At 35.6% G+C, this 20,672-nt stretch overlaps 1 protein-coding gene across 5 annotated transcripts in view; it reads left to right on the top strand.

The window, feature by feature from the left end:
• TP53BP1 (tumor protein p53 binding protein 1) overlaps positions 1–20,672 on the top strand; it is a 128,511-nt gene that overhangs the window by 15,233 nt on the left and 92,606 nt on the right. For 4 of the 5 annotated variants that reach the window (XM_069105871.1, XM_069105870.1, XM_069105869.1 and 1 more), the window contains 2 exons: positions 13,014–13,213; positions 17,723–19,022. In XM_069105871.1, the coding sequence (XP_068961972.1) occupies positions 13,014–13,213; positions 17,723–19,022 (1,500 nt within the window). The remainder of the gene's footprint in view (positions 1–13,013; positions 13,214–17,722; positions 19,023–20,672) is intronic. The other variant, XM_069105872.1, reaches the window with a different exon arrangement.

Below are 20,672 nucleotides of genomic sequence, written 5' to 3'. Positions count from 1 at the left end.
GGATTCAATTCCACAATTCCTTGAATTTCACATTTTGTCCCCCTGCCTCCCCTCCCCCCATGGCGTCTTATAGTCAAGTATGGGATCTGTAAATACAGAGTCCCAAAGTCTTTCATAGTTGTTTGTCTCTACCACAATAGCCTTATAATTGATCTGCCTTCATCTGATATTTCTCATGTTCAATCTATCTTCCATATAGCCACAAAATTGATATTCCTGAAGCATAGGCCTGACCATGTAATTTCCCTGTTCAGTAAGCTTCAGTGGCTTCTTGTTGCTTCTAGGAAAAATACAGAATCTTGTTTGTCATTTAAAACCCTTTCCAGATTGATTACACAATATTTCACTCAGTCTTTATTTCAGCCAAACGGGTCTACTTTTTATTTCTCATCTGTGACATTGTTTCTTGTCTCAAAGCCTTTGCAGAGACTGTCTCTTCCATTACTAGAATGTTTTCCTTACTTACTGCCTCTTTGAAACCCAATTACTTTTATGACTTATGGGCAATGCCACCTTTTCTAAGAGGTCTGTCTTAATTCTTCCCCTTATTCTGGCCCCATAACCAAAATTACTTTGTGTTGTTTTGTGTATGTTTTGTGTTTATTCACCTTTGTCCGTGTTGTTTTCCCCTAGTAGAATCTAAGCTCCATGATGATTTAGGTTTTTCTTTGTAGCTGCAAAGGTTAGCATAGTGCCTGGCCTATGTGATAATGTTCTTAATAAATACTTGTTGAATTTAATTGAATTGCTGAGATTTTGAAACCAGGTATCCTAACTTTAAATCCAGTGTCTGATTCCATGGTTCCTTCTTTAGGTGCTAGTGTTGGTGCTTGTACATAATATAAAAAACTTAACTCTGTGGAGTATCATGACAAAATTTAAGTGAAGGTAGGCTTTTTTTTGGGGGGTGGTGGTGGCCTGATAAACATCAACTTGCTTTCTTTCACTCTGTAATTGATTGTTGTCTGCTTAGGAAATAATAGTAGAACATGATTAGGTAAGTCTTGGGTTAAAAATAAAAAGATCAGTCACTTAAAATCTTACACCATTCCAAAGCTGGATTAAAAGACAAAGTTCTGTGCTTGGAATTCTCTTTTAAAAGTGTTATTTAAAAAATTGTAAACTTAACCATCAACAAATCAATCAAAATATAATTTACAAAAACAAGAATTTTAAAAAACTTTGTACATTAAATCTTAGACTTTTGTTATTTATAGTTTTTTTAAAAAGTTGTCTTATTTCCTTCTGACTTTCTTGAGTATTTTTCAAGATGTTGTTGCTGTTTTACTCTTTATTTATAACTATTTACAAAATCATAGTGTATATCTTGTTTTTATTTTTCTGTTTTCAGTGAGCATTAGTTTATTTCCTCTTATTTCTTTGTAGTCTTCATAGTTGTCATTTCTTTTATCATGGGAGAGTAGATAGAGTCCTGGACACGCAGGTTCAGATGTCACCTGAAGCACTTGCTGACTGGATGATGATGGGTGTAACTACTTAACGAGGTTGTTATGAGGCTTAAATGAATTAGGGTGTGAAATACATACCAGACTCTAAAGTGTTATATGAAAATTTCTGTTATCATGTGATAATTAAATTCCATTCTATTCATATACTATAGTTTGCTCAGCCACGCCTCAGTTGTGGGTTATTTCCAGTTTTTTGCTGTTTACAAATATTGCTAATTGGAATGTTTTTCTTTAGAAAGGTCTTTCTCCTCCCTTTAATAACATTTTTAGGATCTAGGCCTGGTAGAAGAATCATTGGGTCAGAGGGTATTGACAGCTTTATAATTCTTACTGTATAATTCCATATGCTTTTCAGAAAGATTGCTGTAATTCATGGCTTGACAAGTGGTGTAAGAAAATGTTTTTTCTATAGCCCTACCAGGATTGAATTGTATAGTTTAATTGTTTTTTGCAATTGAGTGGTTTCATTGGTCTTTCATTTGTTTAATTTGCTTTTCTCTTATATTTTAAGAGTTTGAACAGTCATATATATAGTTATTGCTAATCTTAATTATTTCAGATACTGCTTGTTTTTGTTTTTTGACCAATTACCCATGGAAATATGGCTCTTAAATTTATAGATGTTTGCATATTCCTTTTGGCTTTTAGATTTAAGACTTTTATTATAATTGTGGACACATAGGGTACCTTGCCTATAGTATGTATTATAGATAGCCTTCCCATTTTACAGATGAATGAAATGAGACTCAGAGAAGTTAAATGAATTATCCAGGGTTGTATAGCTAGTAAATATCAGAGTCATGATTTGAATCCAGGTCTTCTTTTGATTCCAACTTTAACAGCCTTTCCATTACATCCTACTGCCTGTCTCATATTGGAAATATCTACCACAAAGATTTTTTCCCTAGTTTTGTTTTTTTCTTTTATTCTGAATGTATAGTTATAAATTAATTTTGGAACATTCAAACCAATGCCTTCCATGTTGTGTGTTCAGTCAAGAGTTGATAGCATTTTAAATGTATTCAAATGGTGTTTGCATATTTTTTATTGATACTTAACCCCTTTTTCTGTTTATCTGTGTCATCATCTGTCTTATAGTATAGTACAATGTATAGTATCACAAAGGTTACATTTCAGTTCCTATTCTCTGGAGCACTAAGTTGAAATGCAAAGAAAGGGTTTCTTGGTTTGGTAGGGTAGGGAAGAGAAACAATTTCCCAATCTTCACATCCTATCTCCTGCCTGTGCATTTATTTTAACAAGTTTGCCCTATTCTTAGAATATGCTTAATACTGTCTCTACAGAATCTTTGTTTTCCTTTACAACTCATTTTAGGTGCTTTCTTCTCTAAAATTCTTTTAGTACAGAAAATTATTAGTACAGTGTTCTCCCTTTCCTTCATTACTTCTTTTTACTCTTTCACCCCTCAGCATACATTCCTATTAAGTCTCTGGTTATAGACCCTGCATCGCTATGAAGTGGGTAATGGTAGACTCTTTCCAAAATTTATGACACCAGTTACATGTTACTTGTCTGCTCAGTACTTGAAAAGGGACTTGTAAGGATTCTAATAGAATCCTCTATAGATTTTATATTATTATTTTTTTAATTATTTATTTTTAGTTTTCAGCAGTGTCTTTTATAAGATTTTGAGTTCTAAATTTTTCCCTCTTCCCTTCCTCTCTCCCGAAGATGGCATGCAATACTTGTACAGTCATATTAAACATATTTCCACATTAGTCATATTGTAAAGAAGAATCTGAATCAAAGAGAATAACCATGAGACAGAAAAAAACAAAACACAAAAAGAGAAAATAGTGTGCTTTGATCTGTATTCAGACTCCATAGTTCTTTCTCTGGATGTGGATAGCATTTTCCATCACGAATCTTTCAAAATTGTCTTAGATCATTGTATTGATGAGATTTTATATTATTTTTTAAGAACCTTTTTTTATATAACCTATAAGAACCAATTTTTAATAACCTTTCAAAATCTCTTTTGGTTTTGGGACCCCTTTGTATCTTATTTTTTAAAAATAAATCTTATTCATGACTTTTGTCTTTATATGAATCATTCCTGAAAATACCCACCTTACCTTCTTTCCTCCAGATTAAATTCTCCCTTGTAAAAAGAAAAACAATTATGCAAAAACACCCAATAGTGGTTATATCTGATGTTTTGTGTAACATTCTACTCTGGTCTCTGTTGTGAGAAAGGAACCATTCATTATTTGTCCTCTGGTGCCATTTTTTTTTTCACTTAATTTGACTTATTTTAGCGATCTTAATTTTGTTGTAGTTAATGTAGTTATTCTTTTGGTTCTGCTTATTTTTACTCCAAATCAGTTCATAGAAATCTTGATTTCTCTGAATTCTATTTGCTATTTCTTACTGTACGTAATATTTCCAATTTTTTTCATAAAATACAGTTTTTTCTGACATTCCCCAACTAATGGACAGTTATTTTATTTCTAGTCTTTTTTTTTTGTTTTTAAAGCGATTGGGGTTAAGTAACTTGCTCAAGGTTACACGGTCAGGTGTTTCTGGGTGGGTGCTAAGTGTCTGAGCTTGGATTCGATCCCTCAGGTCATCCCGACACTGGGGCCGGTGATCTTATTTGCTGTGCTACCTGGCCGCCCCTATTTCTAGTCTACATTGATTTCTTTTTTACCTTTTGGAGGGCAGTTGGGGTTAAGTAACTTGCCCAAGGTTACATGGCTAGTTTTTGTGTGGGTGTTAGGTGTCTCAGGTGGGAACCGAACTTGGGTCCTCCTGACTCCGGGCCGGCGCTTTACTCACTGCGCCACCTAGCTGCCCCCCTATTTCTAGTCTTTACGACAGAGAGCTGCTATGAAATTTTGGTATATAATAGATCTTTATGTCTTTGACTTCCTTTTGATATATGTCTGATAGTGGGATTGCTGCATCAGAGGCTATAAACAGTTTTTTCAGTGTTCTGGTTTGATTTCATATTGATGTCTAGGTCCATTAAATCAGTTCATAGTCTGCCAATGATGTCTTAATGTGTCTGTCTTCTCATGGTCCTTCTTATATTGACTTTTTGTATTTTTTGTCATCTTTGCCAATTTGCAGGGTGTGAGGTAAAACCTCAGAATTGTTTCATTTAATATTTCTCTTAATAATTTGGAGCATCTTTTCATGTGGTAATTTTTAATTTGCAATTTTTCTTTTGAGGAATGTTCATATCCTTTGACCACTTTCTGTTGGGAAATGGCTCTTGGTTATATATTTGTGTCAGTTGCATATATAGATATAATTTGTATGGATGATATGAGAGACTTTTTCTTGTAATATTTGACACAAATATTTTTCCTACTTGATAGTTTCCCCCTTTATTCTTTCCTTTTTGATTTTATTTATGCAAAAGCCTTTTTTGTCCCTACTATCTTTTTTCCAATCTAAAATGTTCTCCCCCCAATTAAATACATCACAAAAAAATAGCAAATGCTCCAATACATATCTACATGGTACAGCTAAACAAATTCCTGTGTTAACTGGGTCCAAAAATTTTGTCTCCCTCTGTATCTCAAGTTCCTCACCTCTCAGTCAAGAGGTGTTGTTATTTCATCATAATTCTTTTGGATTTGTGGTTTATCATTATTGCTAAACAGAGTTCTAAAGTCTTTCAAAGCTGCTCTTCTATATGATGTTCTTATCATAATATGACTTATTCTCCTAGTTGTGTTTGCTTCACTGTGCATTATTCATAAAGGCTTTTCTAATTTTCTCTGAAATTGTCCATTTCATTATTTCTTAGGGCACAATGGTACTCCATTACATTTATATACCACAATTTGTTTAGCCATTCCCCAACAGGAGGACACCCCTGTAGTTTCCAGTTTGGGGCTACCATGAACAAAACTGTTATAAATGTCTGTATGTACAAAGACATTTATGAGATCTCTTTTCTCTTTCTTTGATGTATGGACCTATGGAATAGTGGTATAGCTATTTGAAATATATAGCTATATGAAAGGTATTCAGAATTAATTTGGTAATTTTCTAGACATAGTTCCAGATTGCTTTTTAGAATGATTGGATGAATTTGAAGCTTTATCAACAGTGTATTCACATTTCTGTTTTCCCACAGTTTTTCTAACATCTGTCATTTTGCTCTTATAACTGTTTGCCATTCTAGGTATGGGGTAGGATCTCAGACTTGTTTTAATTTGCATTTCTCTAATTATTTTTATTATTATTGTTGATAGCCTGAATTTCTTCCTCTGAAAACTGCTTTTTTTTAAACTATTTATCAATTAGTGAATGACTGTTAGTTTTATAAATTTAAACCACTTCCTTAACTATTTTGGAAATGACACCTTCATCAGGGACCCTTGTAGCAAAGGTTTTTTTCCCCCCTCCAGTTTCCCATTTTCCCTCATAACTTTTACTGTATTCGATTTGTTATGCAAAAAATTTAATTTTATACAATCAACTGTCCACTTAACCTTGTGTGATCCTATCACATTTTTGTTTATGAACACATCCTTTTCAAAGATAGGAAAGGTACTTTTTTTCTGTATTTTTCTAATTTGGTTTTAATATGCCTTTTTATATCTGTTATATATCCATTTGGAGCTTAATTTTGGTATAAGGTATGGAGTATTGGTAAAAATTTAATTTTTGCCTGACTCCTATCCAGTCCTTCCAGCAATTTTTGTCAGATAGCATGGCCTTTCCTTAAACTGGACTATGCTGTTGTGTTTGTTTGCTTTTATGTTGTGTACTTAATCTGTTCCACTGATCAACCTCTCTTTTCTCCCAGGATCAAATTGATTTGATGATTATAGCTTTAGAATATAGTTTGAAATCTGATATTGCTAAGTTTACTTCCTTGCTTCCCTCCCATTTTCTCCCCATTTCTTTTGAGATTCTTGGTCAATTTTTTCTTCATATGAATGTTGTTATTTTTTTCCAGTTTTATAAAGTAATCCTTTGGCAGTTTGGTATGGGATGAAGTAAAAATTAATTTCTTTTTTTTTCTTTTTTTTTTTTCTAATTTAAATGCTTTATTAACTGCTGATTTACATCATTCGTTTCCGCCAGATTTTGAGTTACAAATTTTCTCCCCGTTTTTCCCCCACCCATCCCCCCAAAACAGCAGTCCCACAGGATATCCCCACCTCCAATCTGCTCTCTCCCATATTTTCTCCCATACCCGTTTCAACTTTTCCAGTGGATCTCTATGCCTCAGTGCCTGTATATCTTTTTTCTTAATTACATGTAAGATGGTATTAATAATAGTATACACACACACACACACACACACACACACACACACATATATATATTTGAATATTTGATTTTAAAACTTTCAGTTCCAGATTCATTCCCTTCCCCCCCCTGCCACCCACCCCCACTGGGGGGACAAGCAGTTCAGTATAGGTTGTACATGTGTGGCTAATGCAAAATAATAACATAGTAGATGTATTGTAAAAGACTATTTTTCCCTCCCTCCTATCCCACCTCCCACTTGTTCTATTCTCTACTTTGATCCTGTCCCTTTTCAAAAGTGGGTGCTTCCAACTTCCCTCCCCCACAGCCTGCTCTCCCTTCCATCATCCCCCCTCACATCCCATTCCCCCCCTATTCTCCTGGAGGGTGAGATCCCCTATTTAGTGTGTATTTCCCTCCCTTCTCAAGCCAGATTCAATAGGAATAAGGTTGACCTATTCCTTTTTGCCTTCCTATTCTTCCCCTCCATTGTAACCATTTTCCATTGCCTCTTCTGTATGAGATAGTTTGCCCCACTCTGTCTCTCCCCATCTCCTCCCATTATATTCCTCTCACCTCTTAATTTCACCTTTTAAGTATCATCCCTTCCTGTTAAATTGGTCCCGTGCCCTCTATCTATGTATACCTGTAAACGTATATATACACATTCACATATGTATTCATATGCCCGCATACCCTCATATAAAGACATATATATATTTCTAATCCCTTCAACTACTGAGAAAAGTTTCATAGATTACAATTATTGTTTTTCCATGTAGGAATGTTAATAGTTCAACTTTGGCCAGGTGGCTCAGCGAGCAAGAGCACCGGCTCCAGTGCCGGGACTACCCGGATCAAATCTGGGCCCAGAGACTCAGCTCCACACCCAGAAACAACAACTGGCCATGCAACCCCGAACAAGCCACTCAACCCCGATTGCTTCAAACAAAAAAATAGTTCAACTTTGTTAAGTTCCTTATGATTTCTTTTCCCTGTTTACCTTCTCATGCTTCTCTTGCTTCTTGTATCTGAATGTCAAATTTTCTATTCAACTCTGGTTTTTTCAGCAAGAATGCTTGAAAGTCCTCTATTCCAATGAATGACCATATTTTCCCCTGAAACATGATACTCAGTTTTGCTGGGTAGGTGACTCTTGGTTTTAATCCCAGCTCCCTTGACCTCCGGAATATCACATTCCAGGCCCTTCGATCCCTCCGTGTAGAGGCTGCTAGATCCTGGGTTATCCTGATTGTGTTTCCACAATATTCAAATTGTTTCTTCCTGGCTGCTTGTAATATTCTCTCCTTAATCTGGGAATTCCGGAACCTGGCTATAATATTCCTAGGAGTTTTCTTTTGGGGATCTTTTTCAGGAGGTGATCGGTGGATTCTTTCAACCTCTGTTTTGCCCTCTCGTTCTAAAACATCAGGGCAGTTTTCTTTGAGGACTTCCTGGAGGATGCTTTCCAGGCTCTTACTTTGGTCATGGCTCTCAGGCAGTCCAATAATTTTAAAATTATTTTCCAGGTCAGTGGTTTTTCCCTTGAGATATTTCACATTGCCTTCTATTCTGTCATTTGTTTGGATCTGTTTGACCGCATCTTGATTTCTCATAAAGTCATTAGCTTCCATTTGCTCCAATCTAATTCTGAAGCAATGATTCTCCTCAGTGAGCTTTTGAGATTCTTTTTCCATCTGACAAATTCGACTTTTGAAGGCATTCTTCTCCTCATTGCCTTTTTGAGCCTCCTTTGCCATTTGAGTCAGTCTGTTTTTTAAGGTATTATTTTCTTCAGTCAGGCTGTTGACTCTCATTTCATAATTTTCTTGCATTGTTCTCATTTCTCTTCCCAATTTTTCCTCCACTTCTCTTATCTGCTTCTTAAGGTCCTCTATGGCCTGTAACCAGCTTGTATTTTCCTTTGGTGCAGGAGTTCTGACTTCACTGTTTTCCTCCTGTTCCATGCCTTGCTCCTTCTTTATCCCCAAAATAGGAGTGTAATGTTGGAATCTTCTGTCTGCTTTGTTTCCTTTGCCTGCTCATTTTGCCACTCAATGATTTGACTTTTGGGCTTTTTGCCACAGTAGGACTCTGCCACCAGACAGGGGAGTTTTCGTCCCAAATGCTGGGGTTTTCTCAGCTGCCGGAGGTATTAGATGGGTGCCCTCTCTGAGGTCTCCACATGCTCTGGCAAGCTGGACACACACCCCAGGACCTCCAACCTAGACTGCAATCCAGATCCAAGCAGGTTAAAGCAAGAGTGATGACCTCTCAGACTGGTGCTTGGTCCCCCTACACTCTGTAGGCCAGGAGCTGAAGCCGCCACGCACTGGCAGGCTGTGCTGGCGTCTCAGTGGTTTCTCGCTCCGGGGATAAAAGCCATGCACTCCCACTTTCTGGGTCCCAAAGTCCAGACTGCACTGGCCTCTCACTTTTTCCTTTGCATCTATGTATTGATAAATCTGGAAACGGCCACAGCTGCTGCTGATCTGGAGTCCCTCTGGCTGGCGGCTGGTCAGACCCACCCTGGGGCTAAAGCCTCGGCGTGGTGCTGGGCTCGGCTCCCAGAGCATTGCCCTGGCTGATTCCTGCTGGCCTGCCGGGCTGTCCTCAGCGGGAGGTTAGCTTCTCTGTGTCATTTTGTGGGTTCTGCAGCTCCAAAGTTTGTTTAGAGTCCCCTTTTTACATGGATTGGGGAGGGAGTAAAAATTAATTTAGCTAATTTTGGCATTTTTATTATATTGGCTTAACCTACACATGTGCAGTTGATATATATATTTTGCCAATATATAGATATGCCTTTATTTCTGCAAAAGGGTATTTTATTGTTAGGTTCATATAGTCAGTCCTGTGGCTGAATCTTGGAACACACATTTTCAAGTATTTTATATCTCTTGTAGCGATTTTGAATGGATTTTCTCTTTTTAGCTCTTCTTGCTGCTCTATTTTTTAGGTAGTAAATAGAAATGCTTATGATTTATATAGATTTATCTTATTGTCTTACAACTTTACTGAAATTATTAATGATTAATTTTTTAGTTTACTTTCTGGGCTTTTCCAAATATACCATTTAATCTTCAAAAATGATACTTTAATTTTCTCTTCGCTTATGTTTATTTCCTCACATTCTTTTTCTTGTTTTATTGCTATAGTTATTACTATGCTAAATAATGTTGATAATGGGTATCCTTGCTTTATCTCCAATCTTATTGGAAAAGCTTCACTTTCCTCCCTTACATATAATGCTTGCCTCCGGATTTAGATAATTGCTATTTACTATATTAAGGAAAGATCCATTTATTCAATTGTCCATTTGTTTCTGAAGTTTTCAATAGAAATGAGTTTTGACTTTTGTCAAAAAACTTTTTCGCTTCAATTGAGATAATTACATAAGTTTTATTACTTATATTATTAACATGGTTTATTATATTTATGGTCTCCCTTATGTTAAATCACTCTTGCATTCTTGATTTATTCCCAACTTGGTCATAGTGTATAGTCTTCCTGATATGTTGTAACTTCTTTTATAATAAAAAAATTTTTTTTAATCCATGTTTTTGGGGATATTAGTTGCATTTTTATTTTTCTGCTTTGTCTCTCTCTGGTTTTGGTATCAAGACTGTGTTTGAATCATGAAGATTAGAAAAGTGCCCTTCTTTTCTTATTGCAATCAGTTTTTATAGTGTTGGTATCAATTATTTTTGAATGTTTGGTGGAATTCACTTAAGAATCTTTATGGAGGATTTTTCCTTTGACAGTATATTTGAGAGTTCAGTTTATTTTTCAGATATTGTGTTACTTAAATAATAAATACTTTGGGAATTCTATATTTTTGTAAGTATTCATTGATTTTCTCTGAGTTATACATTTTGTTAGCATATAATTGAACAAAAGTTTTTAATAATTATTTCCTCCAGTTGCAAGTTCCCTTTTCATTTTTGATATGAACAATTTGATTTTACTATATCTTTTAAATAGGTTAGTTAACCATTTTTTAGGTTTTTTGGGGGGAGAACTCCTAATTTTAATTATCAGTTCAATGGTCCTTGTGCTTTCAACTTTACTAATGTCTTCTTTAATTTTCAGAATTCTTGCATTGTCATTTAGCTTGGGATTTTTAATTTGTGGTTGAAATTTTTTAAATTGCACACCCAGTTCATTGATTTGTTCTTTTTTTTGTTGATAGAATTGTTTAGAGGTACAGATTTTCCCCTCAGAACAGCTATCACTTTGTCCTATAAATTTGTGTGTATTTGTCATTTTGTTTGATAACATTTTCTGTCATTTTTATAACTTGTTTTTTGACCCACCAATTCTTTAAAATTATTTTATTTAGTCTGCAGTTATTTTAAAATTCTTCCTTTTAAGGGACCTATATCGAATATAACTTTTACTGATGTTTGTAAATTATCTTTTTAGTATTTCTGCTTTTCTATACTTTGTTGAGGTCTTTATGCCCCAATGCATGGTTAGTTTTGGGAAAGGTCCTACACAGCTTAGAAATATGTAAATTTCTTTTTCTTCCAATTCAGTAATTGCCAGAGACCTGTCATTTCTAATTTTTCTAAAGTTCTCTTTGGGTCTTTAATTTCTTACCATTAAGTTCTATGCAAAACCTTTTGATTTTATGTAATTGAAATTGTCTATTTTGTCTTTTATTTACACTCTTCCTCCATCCTTTGCTTGGCTAAGAAATCCACCCCTCACTTCCCCAATTATAACTGAAACATTCCTCCTTCCATTCTCCTCTGTTTTTTTTTTTAAACCTTTTATATTTAGGGTTCATATTCATTTTGAGCTTATATAAGTGTATGGTACAAAATGTTCTAAACCTAATTTTTACCAAACTTTTGTGGTTTTCTTAGTATTTCTTGTCAGATAGGGAGTCCTTTATCTAGCAACTCAGTTATGTTCTTGAATTTGTTATAAACACCTGGCTACTATTTTCAATTGCTTCATGATCCTGCTTATGTATTTAATATTCTTTTCTGTTTCTTAGCCAGTACCAAATTGTTTTGATGATTATTGCTTCATAATATAGTTTGAGGTCTGGTAAATGCAGTGGCTTCTACATTGGTACTTTAAAACATCATTTCCCTGAAAGCCTTCTAAAAATGTAATGGGCTACTTCAGGATCTTCTGGGCTTCCCCTCACTATGGGTTTTCAAGTGAAAACTGGATGACTATTTCAGGATGCTGTAGGAATTCTGTAGAGGTATGGATTGGACTAGATAGACTCTGTGGTCCCTTCCAACCCTGAAATTCTGAAACTACTCTCTTTTATTTCTGGTGGCTGGTATTGTACCTTGTACATAGAAATTACTTAATACATGCTTATTGATTTGAATTTAGAGTGACTCAGCATTTCATTGGGATTTAATATTATAGCAAAGCTGGTTTAGCAAGGGTAAATTTTGGAAGGGACACGTAATTAGATTAACAAGAGTAAGGATGTAGAGCAGTCCAGGTTAGGCAGCAACTAGAATAAATAATGGCCATTTTTTGAAGAAGACTGATTATGGAGAAGAGGAAGTTAGAGTGAAGTGAATATTTATTTAAGTAAATATCAAGAGTGGTTGTTCAGTTCTAGTTCAGTTCTCTTTTTGGTCTAGAAACAAGCATTATGCTAGACACAAGGGAAGAATGGCCTCTCTTCTCTGTAATGTATCTGACAATTAGTACTACATGCATCTCGGTGACTTGGAAAGCTGACAAGTACTAATAGAGCCCCAACAGGCACATTTCTCTATTATGTGATAACTTTCTGTGTTTCCTCTGTCATAATTTGTTCCAGCAAATGGTATACAAGTATCTACTTTGAAGAATGTTGCACTTATTTGCCATTTTTCAAAATGTTTGGCAGTTCACAGAGTTGTACAAATAGGATATCCACTTTTAAGAGGTGCTTTCTTAGGTAAAATATTACCCCAAACTGGGAATGCCTTCATTAAAATTCATTTAGTTGTTTTGCTTGCACAAGAGAGTTGTTTGCTTTGAATTAATACTAATTTAGTTTCCGTCTAAATTTTTTAAGAAATGCATATTTTTTCATTTTAGGGCAAATTCCAGTCATTTCCCCTCTAGTTTTTTTTTTCTAACAGTCCAAATAATACTCCAGTGTCTGAGTTCCATGAAATTTGGGCACAAGGAGTGTTTTTTTTTATATAGTTTGAGGAGGGGGAGAGTTTAGTCACTCATAGCATATCAACAGGATGAGTGGCTCCTGTCTTAAATTTGAGGTGGCATAAGGATTACATTGGTTGTTGACTGAAGCTTTTGCAATATGTTTTCCTATTTAAAAATCAGATGAGCCAATGGACATGTCAGTAGTGCCCGAGGAAGAAGGAGATGTTCTAAAGAACTCTTTGGAAGAAGAAGCAATGGAGGTAGAAAATCTTCCCCCTGAACCAACAGTTCTTCCTCAAGCCTCAACACCTGTATCACAGAGCACACCACTCTTCACCTCTGAGCCACTTCCTGTCCCATCACAGCCTGACTTTTCTCATGTAAGTATTTTCAGGGGTGCTTATTCCCATTTATTTCACCATCTGAGTCTTCTTCAGCTTACCATGCTTCCTGATGGTTGGGAAGGGGGTGAAGGAAATAAGATATGTATATATACTTATATGCATATTTTCACACAGATAAACACAAACAGTTCAATACATTAATTGGTGTAACTTTAAATTTTAATGCTTTTAAGTTATGAAATATAGAATTGAGTTTTCAGTTTAATCTAAGTGACTGTGTGAATCTGTTCAATCTAAGTGCTTATTCTCTCACAACTCTATGGAAGAGTTATTTTAGCGTTGCTAGGAGAACCTCTGCTCTTGGTATTTCATGCATTTTAGTTTACAGATGTTATAATAAGACTTTATATTTAAATTAGCAATCAAGAAATAGCAAGAACAGGACAGCACACAGAAATTCTAGCTATTAAAAATTACATAAAGATGTGTATTTTATTGAAGGGACTTCATCTTTTGCAGTGCACTAACAGTGGAGAAATCAAAGCACAGAATTACATAGAGACAGAATGAATTGTTTAGTTAAAGTATATATATTTTTCAGTATCTGTGGGATTTATTTTGTTACTAATTAAAAGGCAAATTTTTTTTGCCTCATTAACATGTTTTTTCTTTCTATATGTAGCTCAGGCTACTGAATCAAAATCACTTGAATTCTGATTATAAAAGATAGTTGTAAAGAAGTAAAATTAGGATAATAGTTATTTTGCAGTGCTTTTTGCAAAAGTGCTTTGTGAGTTATAAAGTATTATACAAATAAAATATATTATTTTTAAAAATAAATTTATTTATTTACTTTTAGTTTACAGCATTCAGTTCCACAATCCCTTGAGTTCCAAATTTTCTCCCCTTTCCTGTCCTCTCCCCTTCCCCCCATGGAGGCATGCAATCCTAATATAGGTTCTACAGATGTCTTCACATTAAACAGTCAGATTGTAAAGAAGAATTATAACTAACGGAATGAACAACGAGAAAGAAGGAACAAAATAAAGCAAAAAAGAGAGAGAGCAAGTAGTTTGCTTCAGTCTGTATTCAGACTCAGCAATTCATTCTCTGGAATTGGATAGCCTTTTCCATCATGAGTCTTTTGGAGTTGTCTTATAGTGTTGCATTGCTGAGAGGAGCCCCGTCTATCAAAGTCAGTCATTACAGATACAGTGTGTCTATAGTTGTGTACAATGTTCTCCTGGTTCTGCTCACCTCACTCAGTATCAGTTTTTATAAATGTCTCTCCAGGTTTTTATGAAGTCCATCCGCTCCTCATTTCTTATAGCACAGTAGTATTCCATTACATTCATATGCTACAACTAGTTTAGCTCTTCCCTAATTGATGGGCATACCCTTGATTTCCAGTTCTTTGACACCATAAAAAGAGCTGCTATAAATATTTTTGTACATACAGGTCCCCCTTCCACTTTTATGATCTCTTTGGGATACAGCCCTAGAAGTAGTATTGCTGTGTCAAAGGGTATGCATGCTTTTATAACCCTTTGGGCATAGTTCCAAATTGCCCTCCAGAATGGTTGTATCAGTTCACAACTCCACCAACAATGCATTGATGTGGGGCAGCTAGGTGGTGCAGTGAACAGAGCATGGTCCCCTGAGTCAGGAGGATCTGAATTCAAATGTGGCCTCAGACACTTAATACTTACTAGCCATTTGGCCTTGGGCAAGTCACTTTTCCCCAATTGCCCTGTCTTCTCCCTGCCGAAAAACCCAAGAAAACCCAATGCATTAATGTTCTAATTTTCCCATATCTTCTCCAGCATTTATCGTTTTCCTGTTTTGTTATGTTAACCAATCTGACCAGTGAAATGTGGTATCCCAAAGTTGTTTTGATTTGCATTTCTCTAATCAACAGTGATTTAGAGCATTTTTTCATATGCTTATAGATATCTTTAATTTCTTCCTCTGAAAACTGCCTGTTCATATCCTTTGACCATTTATCAATTGGGGAATGACTTCAATACTTACAGATTTGACTCAGTTCTCTCTATATTTTAGAAATGAGGCCTTTATCAGAGATATTGGTTGTAAAAATTCTTTCCCAATTTTTTCCACTTCACTCCTAATCTTGGTTACATTGACTTTATTTGTACAAAAACCTTTCAATTTAATGTAATATAATTATCCATTTTATATTTTGTATTGCTCAATGGAGTATATTATTAACAGCTATATTCTTGATTCTCCTTCAGAGATGTTGAAAATTTTTGATAATATACGTACTGATTGTGGCCCATTATTTGTGATTAATATACATATTAATTTGTTGACAAAAGGAAATAAAATGTGGTTAGTTGAATGTCTGTCTAATAAATGCTTATTGGACTGACTCTTAAGGGCAATATGGTACTGTTTGATTGTTGTTAATTTGACTCTTGGCTGGTTTGGATTGAAGTTGACCCTGGATATTGACTCACATAGATTTCATCCTGGATATTCTTTTGCAACCCACAATTATTCCTCATCCACAGTCCTCCTGAAATTCAACTAAAGTATATGTTATAACATCCCACTAATGCTGCCCCTGTGGGATCATGAGGACCAGAAATGATAAAGGGATGGAGTGGCCTTCCCTGACCAGCACTTGTTATAAAATCCAGAGCTCCCTAAATTCTACTCTGTTTGAAATGCTGTTGCTAATATAGAAATTCCCAACTTATGGACTGAATGAGTAGATTCTCATCACAGGAATTTTGTATGTCAAACTCGTTAACATTGACTTTGCTGAAGTTTGAAAGGAATTTAGTTTTTAATTAGATATCTCTTTTGCATGTTCCTGTTTTTATTAGAAGCTTTGTTTGCTTCACTAAACCACATCCTTGGCCTATGTTGTCATCTTAGAGCAGTATGTTGTAGCTTCCACTTGGAGAATTTCAGTATTCTTTTGGAACTAACTTCTTTGTAACTTTATTTTGCCAACTGTTTTTTCCAGTCCAGTTGTTAATATTAAAATGAGATATATTCCTATGTTTATTCTTTTAGAAAGTTGTGAGATTTTATTTTGGAGAGTATGAGGCATATTTTGACTAGGTAAAAGCACATAAGGAATGTTTTTCGAAAGTAGTTTTTTGAAAGTCTCTGCCTAAAGGGTGTCTAGGTGGTGCAGTGGATAGAGCACTGGACCTGGTGTCAGGAGGACCTGAATTCAAATTTGACCTCAGACACTTGACAATTAATAGCTGTGTGACACTGGGCAAGTCACTTAACCCAGATTGCCTTGTAAAACAAAGAAAGAAAAAAGAAAAAAAGTGTTTGTCTAGGCTCAGCTATGTGACTTTTACAGCCTGGTCCTAGTTAGTGCAAAATGAAACCCCTGTTTGCATTTGTACTATTCAAAGTTATATTCATGAAAACTATGGTTATTGATTAAAGCCCAATGGAAATATGCTATGCAAATTCAAATATGCATCCACTTTAGGGGTTTACTATTTGGGACCTAGCTGTATATTGCCCAAAACAGCAAAAAAAAAAAATTCAAGGCACTGAAATATAGAATGATATTGTATATATGGACTATCTTGTTATCTTATTTTATTCCTAATTGTATAACATGGTTTTAAAATAATAACACATTCATATCTCACCTGCTTGGCATACAACTTTTCAGAATTCAAATTCCAAATGGCACAACAAAAAAAAGCTTTTAGACATCCGTCTTAATATCTGTCCTTGATTTGAGTTTTAGTCAGCTTAATGACATCTATCCCCAGCCATAATACTGGGAAGCAAGATGGTTACCTTGCTCATTTGTGAAAGAATGAAAACTTGGGGAAAGTATATTTTAACTGAGTGGTTTACTCCGTGTTTAAATAGTTGTGTATTTTCCACATTTCACTGTCAATGCTCTTACTAAGACAGAGTCCTTCAGTAAAATTTACACAAATTTGTGTTGATTTCTTCATCATCATCATTTTAAAGTGCGCATTTAGCTGTATGATACTATATTGAAACTGTAAGTATATGTAGTCAGATATTTAAATGTTTTCCCTTTCTTCAAGATTTCAAGGTCTATTATCTTTAAAAATATCTTATATGCATTCTGTTTTGCTCTTGTCTGTGATTTGACCAGAGGAACCGGAGGAGGGAGTAGCTTTTTGTTTTGAGAAAAAAACTGATAATATAAAAACCTGGAATTTTTTTTTCTAGTTACTTTTTTTTAACCCTGTGATCATGGGCAAAGTGCTTTTTTTTTTTTTAGGGAGAAAGGCAGGGCAATTGGGGTTGAGTGATTTGCCCATGGTCACAGGGCTAGTTTTGTGTTAAGTGTTTGAGGTTGGATTTGAACTCAGGTCCTCCTGACTCCTGGGCCGTGCTCTATTCACTGCGCCACCTAGCGGCCCCTGGCAAAGTGCTTATAAACTCAGTTTTTGGTTTCTAGTTTGAATTAAAAAAATGTAGATTTCTGATGTGAATTATAGGTAAACAAAGCAATTTGAATGTGAAGGAAAAACTGGTGATGTTTATTACCTTTTCTTTCCTTAGGATATTTTTATTCCATCTCCAAGTTTGGAGCAGGGACAAAATGATGACAAGAACACTGAAGATAGATGCAATTCTTCTTTCACAGTGGAACGCTCCAAGATCTCACTGACTGAGCACGAGAATCCCACTGAGGATCTTGGGCAGTCACTGATGGGAGAATCTTGTAAATTGGCACTTTCTGCAAGTGATTGTAGTCAGTCTGCAAAGATGGAGAGTTTGACCTCTCAGCAAATTGATGAAGATGGCAAAAACACACAGATTGAAGATACCCAACTTATATCTCAAACTCCAGAATCTAAAGTTTGTCCCACAGAAAATTCTAGTATACCAGTGAGCCAAACAAAAGACAGTCAAGAAGAGCCGAGTGAAAACTGCAAAAAGACAGAAGAAGGTGATATAAAAACTCCAAATGAAATGGTCATTTCTGTTACTGAGTGCAGAACCAGAGAAGAGAGGGATATCACATGTGATTCAGGAAGCCAAGTACTTCTTTCTGAGGCACCTCCATCTGAGGCTCTTCCGTCTGAGGCTCATTTAAATGCTTTAGATCAGGAGGTCTCTATGGAGGCTAAAGAACGTCACACAGAGGAGAGGTCTTCAATTTCTGAGGTTGAAGAAGTTGCTGAAACTCCTTGTGAAAGTCAAGAGGAAGAGCAGAAAGAAGAGAAAGAAAACAGGGAGAGTAGTCCACTCCATCTCTGTCTGACTCAGACTCAGTCACCAGGATTATGCCTTCAAGAGAAAATCCCAGATCAAGAGTGCCAAGAAGCTATGGAAGTTAATACTCGTGGCAGTGGCAATGGCAATGATTCTCCAAAAAAATTGCAAATGTCTGATGAAGAATTAGAACAGAAGGACCAAGAGGCTTGGGAGGAAGCCACTTCTGAAGGCTATGGTGTCATTATAGAAGAGAAAGTCACAAAAGATGAGTCCCCAGCTGATGTTGTGGGAGAAGAGGGAAACGAAGATTCTTGTGTGGATGTTAAACCAGGAGTAGAATCATGTGCTAAGAACAGTCTAGATGCTAAGGGAGAGAAGAGCCAAGAATCTGAAGGGGATCTGAAATCACTGACTGAAGAGGAGAACCCTCAGCAGTCTCCAGTTTCTTTTGAAAGAGTAGATGATATACTGAGAACTGAACAGGAGAAACAGCAGGCACAGTCTCCAGAGAAAGCAGACAATTTGTTAATAAAACATTCACAGATGGATCCTGTAGAGGAATCTGGAAGTGAAGTAAAGGCCCAGCAGCTTGAGAAAGCAGCTGACCATAGTCTACAGAGCCCCTGTGAAAGCTCCAATGGTGAGTACAATTCATAGATATGAATGTGAACTGTTTGACTGGGTCAGCTGATGGATTGGGAAGTTAACCAGAATTGATTTTTGAGAGGTGGAAATACAGAGGATTGAAGGCTATTTTTGGAGCTAAATGCTAAAGTTGGACAAATATTAATAAACAGGGAATAACAATTAGAAAATTATCAACCATAATAATTTGTTTGAACTTGAGGTTTTCTTTACTGACTATGATCCTGTCTGCCTTGTAGTTATAAAGGTGCTTTAATTTCACAAATATGTGTAAATTGTATTTACTTTGCTTTTTTTAGGTGGAGAAATAATGGGAGTAGGGTAGGGAGCATAGTCATATTGTCTAGAAATAATAAGTATTCATTTAATTATTCTTCATAGTAGAACTACAAATAGATCCCTAGTTAAATAATTTGGTAATGGTTGTTTTCCCTTTCAGAGTATTAGACTAAGTTTCCAAGTATGATTTAACATATATATAAATCTTAGAAATTAAGACTTCAAGTGATTTATTATGATGTATTCACTATATTTCTTCTGGGATCCATTTCAGGATTACAAATTATTTTGAACTATGTTGTGTAGTACTAAGAGATGGCAAATAAGAGTATACATTTTCATGTATCATTATAGTGCTTTGGTATTCTTGATTTTTCAAAGGTTATGTTAGTGGAATTATAAACTCTGGCAGGTCATTTCACATGAAAAAGGCTTCTAGTAAGGGCCTGGTGATGCAGTTGCTCATCTCTGAAAGGTTGGCTGCTAAGTGTTTATCTTTTCCTTTTCCACTAAAAGATCATCTGTTAAGGCATAGAAAGGATTGCAGTCTATGAGGATGGATGGAGTATCCTTACCAACAAAATCTTGGATCCTTGAGGTATAAATATTAATGCAGTCCTATGTGAGAGAGTGTAATTGGAAAAATAATATTTGTAGGGGACAAAGAATTGGCAATATAATGTTTCTGTAAAGCCAGTTCTAGAATGTGTAAAGGCATATTCAACAGTTCCATGATATTAATTACATAAATAAGCTCTTTTTTAAGAGTATAATTTAATGAATTTAGACTGGTTATGGTAAGGGATACTGAGATACTGCTTTGAATAAATTGTGAAATCGAATGTTTTTTTCTCAATATTCATCTTTCTTGACCTCTTTCTGAAGTGACATATCACTCTTTTCTCCTTTTCTCCTTAATACTTTCTTCCCATTAGGTTTTTTAATGCTACTCTCTTATGGTTTTCCCCCTACCTGTTAGACTTCTCATCATTTTCCTTTACTGGAGCCTCATCTATGATACATCATCTCATTGTAGGTGTCCCACAGGGCTCTGCCCTGGGCCCTTTCTTTTCTCTTTCTATATTCACTTGGTCATGTCATCAGCTTCCATGGCTTTAATTATTGCCTCGATGTTGATGAGTCTCAGATCTACCTATTTTACCCTGACTTTTCTGCTGACTTCAGTTCTTGCATTTTCATTTGCCTTTTTGAACACTTTAAACTAGATGTCTAGTAGACATCTTAAACTCAGCAGGTCCACAACAGAACTCCCCTTCTTTCCCTCTAAACCTCTCCTTCCACTTACCTTCCCTATTACTTTCGAGGGCAGCATAATCTTACCGGTCCTTCAGCCTTGAAACCTAGG

The sequence above is a fragment of the Petaurus breviceps genome, unplaced genomic scaffold, assembly GCF_028583685.1.
Source record: "Petaurus breviceps papuanus isolate PSGF00001 unplaced genomic scaffold, PetGlider_PUasm1.0 77, whole genome shotgun sequence".
NCBI classification, from domain to species: Eukaryota; Metazoa; Chordata; class Mammalia; order Diprotodontia; family Petauridae; genus Petaurus; species Petaurus breviceps.
The sequence above is the reverse complement of the archived record's forward strand: the minus strand, read 5'-3'. Positions and strand labels throughout refer to the sequence as shown.